Source organism: Cryptomeria japonica, chromosome 7 (assembly GCF_030272615.1).
Source record: "Cryptomeria japonica chromosome 7, Sugi_1.0, whole genome shotgun sequence".
Lineage (NCBI taxonomy): Eukaryota > Viridiplantae > Streptophyta > Pinopsida > Cupressales > Cupressaceae > Cryptomeria > Cryptomeria japonica.
Window position 1 is genome coordinate 570,754,943 of NC_081411.1, and position 12,531 is coordinate 570,767,473.

General features: G+C 35.6%; 1 protein-coding gene across 2 annotated transcripts in view; it reads right to left on the reverse strand.

The window, feature by feature from the left end:
* The window catches only part of LOC131073092 (uncharacterized), a 120,166-nt gene extending 116,488 nt beyond the window's left edge, over positions 1-3,678 (reverse strand). The window contains exons 1-4 of one of the 2 annotated variants that reach the window (XM_058009455.2): positions 3,363-3,678; positions 3,028-3,200; positions 2,272-2,408; positions 1,989-2,162 (exon numbers count right to left, since the gene is read on the reverse strand). In XM_058009455.2, coding sequence (XP_057865438.2) covers positions 1,989-2,162; positions 2,272-2,408; positions 3,028-3,200; positions 3,363-3,541 — 663 coding nt within the window. In that variant the 5' untranslated portion in view covers positions 3,542-3,678. Of the gene's footprint in view, positions 1-1,988; positions 2,163-2,271; positions 2,409-3,027; positions 3,201-3,355 lie in introns of both variants that reach the window. The other variant, XM_058009456.2, reaches the window with a different exon arrangement.
* Positions 3,679-12,531: the final 8,853 nt, after the last annotated feature.

A 12,531-nucleotide genomic window follows, 5' to 3' on the forward strand; every position in this document is an offset into this window, starting at 1 on the left:
TTGATCATTCTTTGAAATAATTGAAGGGGGTAGAATCCAGAACTCTAAGTGCCTTCATCCATCCATTGGGCTACAAAGTCAAGCAACAAAAGACACAAAAGACAAAAAGGGAGATGTAACTAACTAATACAAAACACGACTCAATCTTTGTGCAACTGCACTTATTGGAAAGGGAAACTAACCTATCCTAGACTAACTAACAATGGAAACTTTTTCAAATGAAACCATTAACTAGTACTCCAAAGTAGCTGCCCTTTTTCAACAAGGTAGAATGTGTTACATGATCGTAAGCAGCCACAACCAAATGAAGCACGAACAGTTGTACCATAGCTTGATGCACCACCTCAAATGGGTTATATGTACTGCTACTCCAAAGTGAATCAATGAACCAGGACTGCCTTTGCTCAACTATAGATGTATCTTTAGCCTCACTTTCAACTGTATCTTCATGTTCGAGAACAAGCGCAGCCTTTATATTGTGCATTGTTTCTTGTGTGATTGCTTTGATTTTATGTTCTAGTTACATTCTCTTTCAGATTTCAGTTTGGCGTTCAAAAAGCCCTAGTTGCACACAAGTTAAGCATTAAAGTGAATGTCACTAAGTTAAAATATTGCATCTACTACTGAGTCACTCCCCCCTCTCAATAGTAAGACTGTGCTCTACAAACTTTTATTGCCCTATATTGAAAATTTTATCTAAAAAAAGTTCTTTATACACTATATGATTCAACATACTTGATTGAAAATACTCTATACATGAATTTTCTCATTTTCTTCCCAAATGTTTTTCTCAAGCATATTTTACATTGTTATGTAATTTGAGCTTCCACGGTAGCCTTTAAATTAGATATTGTATTTTTGTAGGATTTTTAACCATGTGTATTAATCTCTTTGATGACCAATTTCCATGAGTACTAATTTATTCTATGATTGCATATAAATTGGCAATAACCACAAAGCAAAAAACATATTGTATTTTTGTAGGATTTTTCACCATGTGTATTAATCTCTTTGATGACCAATTTCCATGAGTACTAATTTCTTCTATGATTGCATATAAATTGGCAATACCACAAAGCAAAAAAGTACCTCAAAGCGATTCAAGTACTGAAGAGAATAGAAGTGCTAACACATAAACCCAGGGACTTCACCCCAAAGTGTGCTCTGAATTTACAAAACTCTTGGTGCAGGTAATTCCCTTACAAGCCTCCCTTGTATCACACCTATTAGTAATGTAAACACAGCCTAACACTTCTTTATTTTGTTGGGTATTTAGATTTTCTCAAAACCTCTCGTAATTTGGTTTTTTAAGGAGAAAGCCTGCTTTTTCTTTTTCCACGCAACACCTAAAAGAAACTTGTACAACAATTCAAGTCCCAAAATCAAAAAATAAGTTCTCTCAAAATTGGATGCAATGTTTACAAAGTTGCTTCATAGTTTAGAAACAATCGATTTGATTCACAGTTCAGCAACACTGGAAAAAGTTGCTTAGCAACTGAGGAGTCTTTTGATTGATGCTCTTTTTTCCGAAGGCCAGTGGTTATCAACTAATTCAATTGAAGCTGCAATTTAAGAAAACTGCACTCTAGCCAGATTCAATGGCTGTATTTTTTTTTGGAATGCAATGGCCTATAGTAAGTTACCAGATCCTGAAGGACACAATTTTTTCAGACATGAATCAATCAGTCCATTCAAACATTTTTTTATTAGTTTTCTTTTTTCCAATGCAAAAATTAGTTTTTCTGCAAACCTACATCCTGCCTACTTCCCTTGCTGTTGAGCCCGTCAAGTAAATTTAGCATTTGTTCATGTTAATTATTTTTATATACATGTATACCTTTGTCTGAATCGTATTTCCAAAATTTGTAGGCAATTCCATAATTTTGGATTTTTTTCCCTTCCTATATAAATACAAATTTCCAAGCCTGGTAACTATGCCAACACATGTCAAAAAAAAAACTTAAAGTTGGAACCGAACAATTTCTAACCTGTCCAAGAACTGTCCAAGGTTCTTCATTTGGTACAATACGGACTCGCATATACTCCGCATCATTTATTATGTTATCTGCACGAAAATGCTGCAGATAATGCGCCTGCTGTTTTGCAGAAGAAAGCTGGGAAAGTGAAGACACAGTTAGAGGTGTTGACAAGCCTGTTCCCCGCTGCCACCACAGAAATACAATCATGTCATTCCTAAAATAGACATCGGCTTCAAGCCCTCCAAACACTTCCATTCAAAAAATCTTGAAGCAAGACATCTCTCTACCGTACCTGATCTAACAGAATCACGCGGTATTCTTCACAAGCTTTCTTCAGCCATCCACTTGATTGCTCCGGACGTGGACTCTCAAAGCCTGGCCCTCCTTGCAAGTACAGTAGATATGGCAGCGTTTTGTCTTCTTTTCCCGCTGAGTGAAAAAAGAACAACAGATAAGAAAGATAACTAATTGCATTCTTTTCAAAGCTAAAAGTATAACATTGACTGTGTTATATGTGGAAAGGAAGCAAATTGCTAGACTGGCATTGTCTTAGGAGTTTGGTTCTTTGTTGAACGGTACAACACTAACTACCGAGATGATCGTTACAATTATTAGACAGCCACATCTACATACACCCATATTCCCATCCAGTCCACAAAGCAGAGAATACCACCAAGAATACAAGGCGGTTAGAAAAAACTTTCAAACCCCAAAAATCAATATATAGAAGAAAAAAATGTCAGTTCAGGCATCCGTGAATACAACTAATCAATATGTCAAACAATTCGGTTTCAATTTACGCAATGTTAAAAACCCACCAATCTGAACTGTCCTAACAATGGCAATAGCAAGGGAACACTACTAGTGAACCAAACTATATACCATGTAGCCCACAAGATAAAACCTCAAACCAAATCAATCAAACATACCGACATTAAGCAACTGCTTCAAAGCTACTCACACTGATGGCCTACATACACAACTGAAACTAAGAACAGTTATCTGAAACCAATGGAAAAATTAAAAAGAACAATAAAGAGAAACATACCACCAACAACTTCCCTTGCAAAAACAGTTATCAAAGCTTCCCCAGGGGATTTGTAATCTAGGGGTACAGAAAACCTGTGATCGCGGATTTGCAAATCTGGCAGGGAATACCACCTTCCCACTGTATGCTCATTGTCATTTGTTTCAGCTTTCTCCATGGATGTAGATATATTTCTGCCCCAACACACTCAAGTCAGACACCAATGCTTCTAAAGTCAAACTTATTTAAAACAAGTGCCTGACTAGAATAGTTTCAATGGTTTTTTCGTTGCAGGATTTTGAATTCATTAAAATGATCATGAAACTAAGAAAAGAAAATTAGTAATTACCTAGTACCTTATTGAACAGCTATATTTCTGAGAAGTGGAAAATGTCGTTACAAGCCTCCGTCTGCTATTTGTTGAAATTAAAGAAACAGATTTTATTGAATGGCGGAAGGAACCCGTTAAGGTTAGAGTATGTGTGATAATAGCACCAGGATAATAGAATACATGCCGATGGAAAAGGATTTTCATGTCTAAGTTTTGATATAACTTAAAACATTCACCGCTGGCGAATCAAATTGGAATTTGTTACATGAACAGACCAATTGCAACTTAAAAAATGCATTTGCTGTTGAGCCACGTTAATCTTTCGTCATTATTCCTCCATTTTATTCGAGTGTGTGTGAACGGATTCATATAATGTCGATGAAACTCTCATGGACGAAACGGGTAAATTGAGAGAGCGACCTCACCTTTTTACTTTCTAAAAACTAAGAAAGTTTAGAGCCATGTACGCTTCAACAAGGATGTCATTAGGGGAAGAGCCAGAGTAGTCATCATAGCTAACTTCGCACACCCACAGATCCTAAACGGTACATCGGATTTTGATTTTTTTTTTAGTTGTCTTCGTATGCGACTTAACTGCTTATAGCTATTGATCTAGCTTCTGGGTAGTAACGATGCACGCTGTCGAATCAGTTATGCGCACAAGGGTCAAAAAGTGCACATTCCAAAGTGTCCCCTGATACCTAACTAAAGATGTTCCAGTAACCGTCAACTCAAAATCACTAGTACTTGTTGAGAAATGTCCCAATAGTGGTGCACAAATGATCCAATAGTGGTACACAAATGGGCCAAATGTTCCAATAGTTGTGCACAAATGAGCCAATTAATTACAAAAAATGATCAGCTATTGGTACAAAACAAATTTATTAATGGTGTTTTCACTATGACAGCTATTGGGGGGTCAACATGACAATAAGGTGACGGTTATTGGAACTATGTTATCTATTGGTACTCTTCCCCTATACCTTGCCTGACCCGAAAGACATTTCCGAGATTTTGGAAGAATAAGGAAAAGGATATGATGTCAGATTACAAGACATTTCCCAGAACAAGGAAATGGAAATGATGTCGGGGCAAATGAAAATAGAAATGGAAATGCATAACATATGAGGTAATTTGTGTTATGAATCTATAAATGTTTCAAGTAAAAATGAAAATGGATCTAATGAGGCAATTTGTGATTGAAGTTATACATGAACATGATATCAAATTAGTTTAAGTGGAAATGAAAACAGAAATTGAAATGGATCTTTTTACTCTATGGTATGAGACAATTTGTGTTTGAATTTATACATGACTTATTGTAAGTTGGGACTATACCCCATATTTAATGTCAGAAGCATCTATTATGCTACAAAACAAGGCATACGTACTTCCTTACAAGATGTGAACTTGTAACCTCTCTTTCAAGAGTACAAGTTCCCTTATTAGGCCAATTCAAGTGTAAACAAATGAGCACTTTATTAGATAATGATAACGATATTATGGTCAAACAAAAAATATATATTCAAGTTAAGTATACAAGCAATTTAGCAGTAATTTTAGTTGGAGATCTATTTAGCGAGGAAATGGTTGAGACAACGAGGAAGATAGTTATCAGATTGAATAAGACTAGCAATTTCACTTTGGTGTGTAATGGGTATGTCAAAGAGGTGTGGAAGGACAATTAGGGGAAATTTTGGTCTATTCTTTGCATAAATTTGTGTAGTACATGTAACTAAAACAAAACCTTTGAATCAAGAAGATAATCAAGTTTCATTGCCAACATGCTCATGTTATGTTTGCAATAGGGTGAGAGGGAGAGAGAGGGAGAGGTGGGAATAGAAAGAGGAAGAGCGCGAGAGAGAGGGGGAAGAGAGAGAGAGAGAGGGGGGGGGGCGCGAGGGAGGGGGTAAAGAGATAGAGATAGAGATAGAGATGGAGATGGAGATGGAGGACAGGAAGATGGAGAGAACCTAGAGAGGTATAAAGAGAGAGGAGAGAGGAATAGATAGAGATGGAAAAGAAAAATAAATAGAGGGAGAGAGGAGAGATAGAAAGATAAATATAGAGATAGGAAGTGATATATAGAGAGGGGGATATATAGTGGTAGAGAGAGATAGAAAGATAATTAGATAGAGATGTAGGGATAGATAGGGAGAAATACGAGGGAGGAGAGATGGAGAGGTAGGGTGAGAAAGGGAGAGAGAGATAGGTAGAGGAGAGAGAGATGGAGATGGATACAGAAAGATAAAGGGCGATAGGGAGAGAGATAAAGAGATTAGGAGATAAAGGTAGAGAAAGATATGGATAGAAAGAGATAGAGAGAGGGGGGATATATATATATATAAGGCAAATATCGATGGATAGAGAAGGATAGGGAGAGAGATAGAGAGATATGTATAAAAAAGATAGAGCTCGAGAAGAAGTGAGAGGGAGAAATGGAGAGATGGAGATATCATAAAAGAGAGATGGAGTGAATAAGAGAGAGAGGTGGAGATAACGATATATACATAGAGAATGGGAGAAAAATATATGGAGATGGAGATAGAGGGGGAAAGAGAGAAAAAAGATGGCAAAGACAAGTAATAGAGAGAAAGGTTTAGAGAAAGGGAGAGAGATAGAAAGGGGCGGGGATAACTTTAAGAAACCCCCCCCTGGGTAAAGGTGTAAAATCCTGGCAAATCTTTCATTATTTTGGGGGAAAATATTATTTTTTCTGGCGAATTTTTTTTTTAATAGGGAAAAAATATTAAATTTCGTTGGCGAATTTTTCTCAGTTGCGTAAGAATTGTATGAAAATTAAGGTGAATTTTTCATTCTTTTTGAGAAAAAAAAATTAATTTTATTGGCGAATCTTTTTCTATTGCCTAATTTTTTTTGAAAAATTAAGGCAAATATTTCATTATTTTTGGGGAGAAAATAATAATTACATTGGCCATTTTTTTCATATTGCATGAAAAATGTAGAAAAATTAAGGCGAATCTTTCATTATTTTTGGGGAAAAATAATAATTACATTGGCGAATGTTTTTCAATCACATAAAAATTGTAGAATAATTAAGGCCACTCTTCCATTACTTATTGGAGAAAAAAACTAATATAGCAAACACATCACATCTTATCTATAAGTGTCATGCATATCCGTATGAAATCTTTTAGAAAGCTACTTTTTCACACGTATGAAATCTTGATCGAGGATTCTCTATTATCCTTTTGCATAGAAAACATTGTGCATGTCAGAGGAAGAAAAATATGAAGGATAGCACAAATTTAATATTCAATGAGAAGCTACCAATATTAATCTGTGTTGAGGTACATGAGTCATGTACAAGTATCAGGACTGTTAGAATGAAATCTTTCTTGTGGTATATTTTATATCAAGAAATGATAGAAAAGTACATCTCACACAGATTAATACAATATGTGGAATAATCCAAAGTATATACTTGATTGTCAATTGTTGCCACTTTGCAAATAAAGAAATAGGGTCATTATTCGCATGCTGCTTTTTAGAATGTAGAAGCTAGAAGTAATATAATTTGCATGCTACATTTCAAATTGTAGAAGATAGACATATTTCTAGATATAATTTTTTAGGAAGTGTTGTTGCCTTGCTTGCAGAGGTTTTAAAATTAAGTGCATAGAAGGTACAGCTAAATTCTGGCATAAGGAGATATGGTTGAAGGTTTGTAGATGCCATGAAGTAAAGTTGATTAATGACTTACCTTGTAGCCAAAGGGTTATTAAAACAACCAAAGATAGCCAAAGGGTTATTAAAAGGCTTCAATGCAACTATAGACTTCGACTGCAATTGAAAATAATTTTGATCTCTTTGCCAATCGCCATTTCCCCCTTATAATGGGTGGAATGCAAAGAGAAAGTTGGGTGAAGACATTGGAGATGCAGTTTTGGAGTCAAGCATCCCTGCTTGATCAAAACTGTTAAAGTTCTCCCCTACTAGGAAATGCAATGAGAATCTTGTATCCTAGTACTCTCTGCATCAATAACCACAATTGTGCGATAGTGGCATGGCTCATAAGGTAGTCGGCATTCATGGAAGCTTTTTGTGTCTCGACACCCAAGCTTTTATGTATACTAGTTTGGCGGTTTTACGACATCTTATACATGCAACACATGTTACACATTCTTGTAAACGACTGGTAGCTTGTTGCATTCCTTATGATTATAAAAGGAATACCAAGGCTGTAAAGAAGGATTCTAAAATTTTCTTATCTTTGGGGAGAGTAGAAATGGGGGTTTATCTTGTCTATTTGTCTAGGGTGGTTTCATGGTGAAAGAAATTAGAATGTACACTTTCTCTTAGTATTTTTTCAATTAGTTAATGAATAGACTACTATATTGTTGCTAAGATTGTCTCCATTTGTACTTTCAGATGTTACATGAATGATGAATCATAATATGAAGGATATTTTGTTTTGTCTTGGCAATTTCCTTGTCAATGTGTTAACATTAGGAAACACTAACTCGAGTGATTCACACTTCACTCTTTTGAAATGATCTTCTGCTTGGTTTTACATTCTTGATCTCAGATTTGACTCTGTCGTTGTAACTTGTATCAAAAATTAGAAAAAAAAAGAAGAAGATATATATATACTATTAATTTATACCGCACAAGGCAACTTATGGTAAGTATGCATTTAATGAGATATTTATGATGAAGCTAGTGGAATGCCTTTAAATTGGGCATTGGGATATTAATGTATTTCCGCATTACATGTTAGAGTTGGAAATGTGGAGGTGGGAGTGGACACGCCGATTATGCTCAGGTCAATAAAACAATAAACAACGTTTGTAGGTGTTCACTAATAAACGGTTAGGGGGCGTCTTGGTGAATGACCACCTGTGCATAATGCATGCGGTCAAGACAGTGTTGGGGTTGGAGTTTCTGATGGCATATCACAGGCATAGGGTCAGTTCAGACATTTTGGCCTTTTTTCTTGTCATGGTGTTATATATGAGGGTTTCCAAGGAGTGGGCGAAAAAACTCACTCAAATGTTGTTTGAGCATGCATATTTGCGCAGCATTGATGCAATGATCAACAATGTGGATGAGAACCTCCTCATTCCCCTCCCACGGAAATATTACACTGGGGGGGTTTCTAAATTTTTGATTGTGCAAACACAAGATGCCCAGTTGTTGTAGGGGCGAAGGAGTGATATACTATGAAATATCAATTTCCTCCTATATGTAGCCAAAATCAAGGAACTTGAGAAGGACTATTGGCATTGGTTCTACCTTTCCACTAAAGGGTTGCTAGATGAAGCTGAAAATGATGAGGCAGATGCGGTTGAGATTGTAGGGGCACTGCAGCTGAGGGGCGGAGAGGAATGGATTGAGGATGACAGATGCGGTGTGGAGGAAATTGTAGCAGGCGAAGCTCATGCTAACTGCAGACATGACTTCCCGCTCATCTTACAAGCCAAGAAATTCAGGCAGGACAAAATGAAGGAGGAACGTGAAGTGGTAAGGTGGGCTCGAAATGTCTCGTAGTCCTGAAGTATGGTGCAATTGCTTCGTTTTGTTTTGAATTTTGTATTGTGGGTACTGGGTTATGGGTTGTTAATTTTTTTTTAAAGTACTTGTGCAATCATTTTTGTCACTACTGGACATACCACGTAGTGTGATCAATGATCATTGGAAATGCTACCGAGAATATATTTTCAGCTTCAAGCCAAATATTGTTGTATCTTTATTTTTAATGTTATCTTAATATAATGGGTGTTGGCCCTACCCAACTATTAACTTATCAAAAAAAAATTGTTCAGATGATTTATGAGATTTTATTTTAGCTAAAGTGAAACTTTGTGAGATGTCATATGGGTGTTGGCCTTACCTAGCGATTTACTTTTAAAAATAGAAACAACTATCTAATTAGAAGAATGAGATTAAAATTGACATAAATTTTATTGTTGGCAATTATCAGAGTTAGGGTTTATATAAATAGATACATGTAATAACTAGGTTTTAAAAAATAAAGCTTAAAACGATTCACTCTGCAACTCTCAATTAGGCTCATAAAATTGAAATACACATAGAAAGCAATGATTAATGTAACAAATGCAACTATAGCTCGTGCAAAAAACCCTAGAGCATAAACCCTTACAATGGTAAATTCAAATTATAGGCACGTGTACTAGTTTAATGTCTTTAATTTAAATTTTTTTATTTGTCATAGTTTATAAAAACCTTCTTGATTTTTATCAAATAAAACTAGTGATATCTTGATCATAACTGAACTTTTAAATATAGTCAAAAGTTTTTATTACAATTTATAAATTGAAGTGATTAAATATGGAAGTCGTTACTTTTAGTTTTATTATAAAATGTATAAATTGTATACTTAATTAACTCTAGGTCTATACTTAAATTAATTTTAATCAATTTAATGACCGTTGAATGATCGCAAATCAATGACATAAGCTCTATTTCGGCCCGAAGTTGTGAAGGACACAAGTTTCTTCAAAAAGTCGTCAGAATAGAGATACGTGTGAGCACTGCCAGGAATAAAAGGTTTTAATAAATGAATGATTGAATGTTTTTAATAGAAGAAAGAAAGAAAAAGAAATAAATTTTAACCACGGTTTTGCCCTTCGAGGAAGCTCTGCTGCTCTTGAAATTAAGGGAGATTGAACTTTGGAGTAACTAGTTAACCAAGGAGATTCATAAATTATAATACAGATTTGGGGATGCAAAAAATTTTGTCCACACCAGTCTATTTCTTCATCGTTTCAAATTAAAAATTTTGGGTAAGTGCCTAAGAGAAATATAGAACACCTACATCCCACATTTTTAATTTTTTCAATCTTGTAGTTTAGATTGTAGAATTAAGGGCGATGGGGAAATTCAAAGAGATACAAGAAATAGACTATGCCCAATTCGTTAAAACCCCAGGTTTCTCTAATGAATTTTATGATATTTATGATCATGTAATCCATGGTTGCACAAAAGATTGTGTATAATAAAATATTAGGCCAAGACATAAATAAAACTGCAACATGGGATGTTGGATTGGAACGCATGATGCTACCTAAGGTTTTCCCTTGCCCGAAAATTATCATGGTCTATGCCCAAAATTATGATGAAAATAGATGAGTAATTGTTAATAAAAATATTCAAAAGGAAACTTTATCCATTACCGAAGAAGAATTTAAAAGTTTGTTGAACTCAAGGCTTGGAGCAGGAGATTTTGGACACTCAAATGTCCACATTGACCTAGAAAAGCTTGCCCATGATTTTTTACCAGTTGATGAAGAGGGGAGAAATAATTATCTCAAAGTGATAACAATGGATGGTAAACAATTGGATCAAAATCATAAGCCTCTTTATAAAGGAGATATTTTTGTGTCATGGGTTTAGGATACTATTGCCATGCTAACATTTTACCTGGGATTGGAAAATAATATGGAAGTGGGTGCAAGCCTCCTTGAAATGGTATTTAATATCCATTGTGTTAATCAACTTGTTAGATATAATATTGTTGAGCACGTTGTTCAATCCATGCATGAACAATTTGTAGAGATTAAAAGAGGTTCCTATAAGAAATTTAGGTTTACAACCTACCCGTGCCATCTTCTTCTACTGAAATATAATGGAACATTCGAGTCCAACAAGCTTCAAATTCAGGTGTATAAGGATGATGAGGTGAGAACAGTGCGTCCAATATATGAATGGACCACTAAGATAAGGATGCATGATAACAAAGGGAACTACAACCATTTTGTAGACTTCTTTTTGGCTCCAATATGTCATGCAATTACAAACACTCCAATGCCTAGATTGCTCGAGTCTTGGAGAGATTGCATTCAACTGGGACCTGAAATACAATTGGCTAACTGGTACCTCATGGAAGAATATACTATGTTAAGGTTTTATGGATCAGGAGTAGAACCCTACAAACTTCCAATACGTGTTATAGAGAGGGTTTTTGCATTGAAATATGTACGGTAGATGGAGAGTACAGATAAGCTCTACTTTTATGGTCAGCAAAAGAAAAGCATATTCCCTTCATGTGGAGGGTACACATTTGAGAGAAAAGCATTTAGTGTGGTATATGAAACTTTGAATTTTTTTAATTTTGATGTTGACAATTACTGGCAGTATGATCCATGTGAAATCATTAAAGAAATGGTTGTGGCGAATAAGAACTCTACAAGTAAAATCCAACATGTAAGTAAACCCTTGTTAGAAATGTTGAAAAACAAGGATTCTTGGGATGAGGTCAAAAAAGTGATGGAGGAAACTGCTACTAAGAAAATTATTTCTCTAGAACAATTGTCAGCACAAATTATGGCATTGCACCCACAAAGAACAATAGAGCAAGAGATCCAAACTAGGAGGTCAGACAATTTTTACAAAAGACCTGATGTTCCATCTAATAGAATAAGCATCCCAGCTTCTCTATCACAAGCTTGTACAGAGGCAAACTGGACATGAAACAAAATCAAAGATTTTTGGTCTATGAGGAAGAATCTAGGTGAACCAAAGACTATTGCATATTTTGAAGATATCTTAGAGGATTATGAGTTTAGCAAATTGTGGAATATAGAGAATCCCTCTGAAGCATTTGATGATAATGATGATGATAGAGATCATCAAAGCGATAATGAGATACCCTAAGGTCAAACTCCAACAGTTGTTATAGAATCTACAAAAATATCTATTTTGAGTGAGGCCATGTTTGAAAAATATTCTTCAGGGGTAGCCATAATGGAAAAATTGAGTTATCAAGGTGGTGGTCTAGGGTCCAAAGGACAAGGCCCTTAGACGCCACTAGAGGTAGAGTTACCAAGAAAAGGTGCATATCATCGAGGCATTGGAGTTAAATCAACAGGGAAAGGTGATAATTATATACCTGAACCTCGTTTTGTTAAAGCTTCAAATCCTGACACTCAGATTCAATCACAAATAGAACATGGTGGAGAATCAAGTGCTACTGCCACTGGTGGGGATGGTATGGGTACTAGTACTAGTTGTTGTCAACAAGTTCATGGACAAAAAGACACTCAGAAGAGGCCAACAATAGAAGATAATATATAGAATCCCAGTGATCAAATCATGCTAAATAAGCAAAAGCTTGTGACAACAATGATGAGTATCAGTACAAATCCAACTACATCAAGTTCCACTATGAAGGGATTGTTTCCAGGTCCAAAACAAGCCCCTGGCCCTCAAAC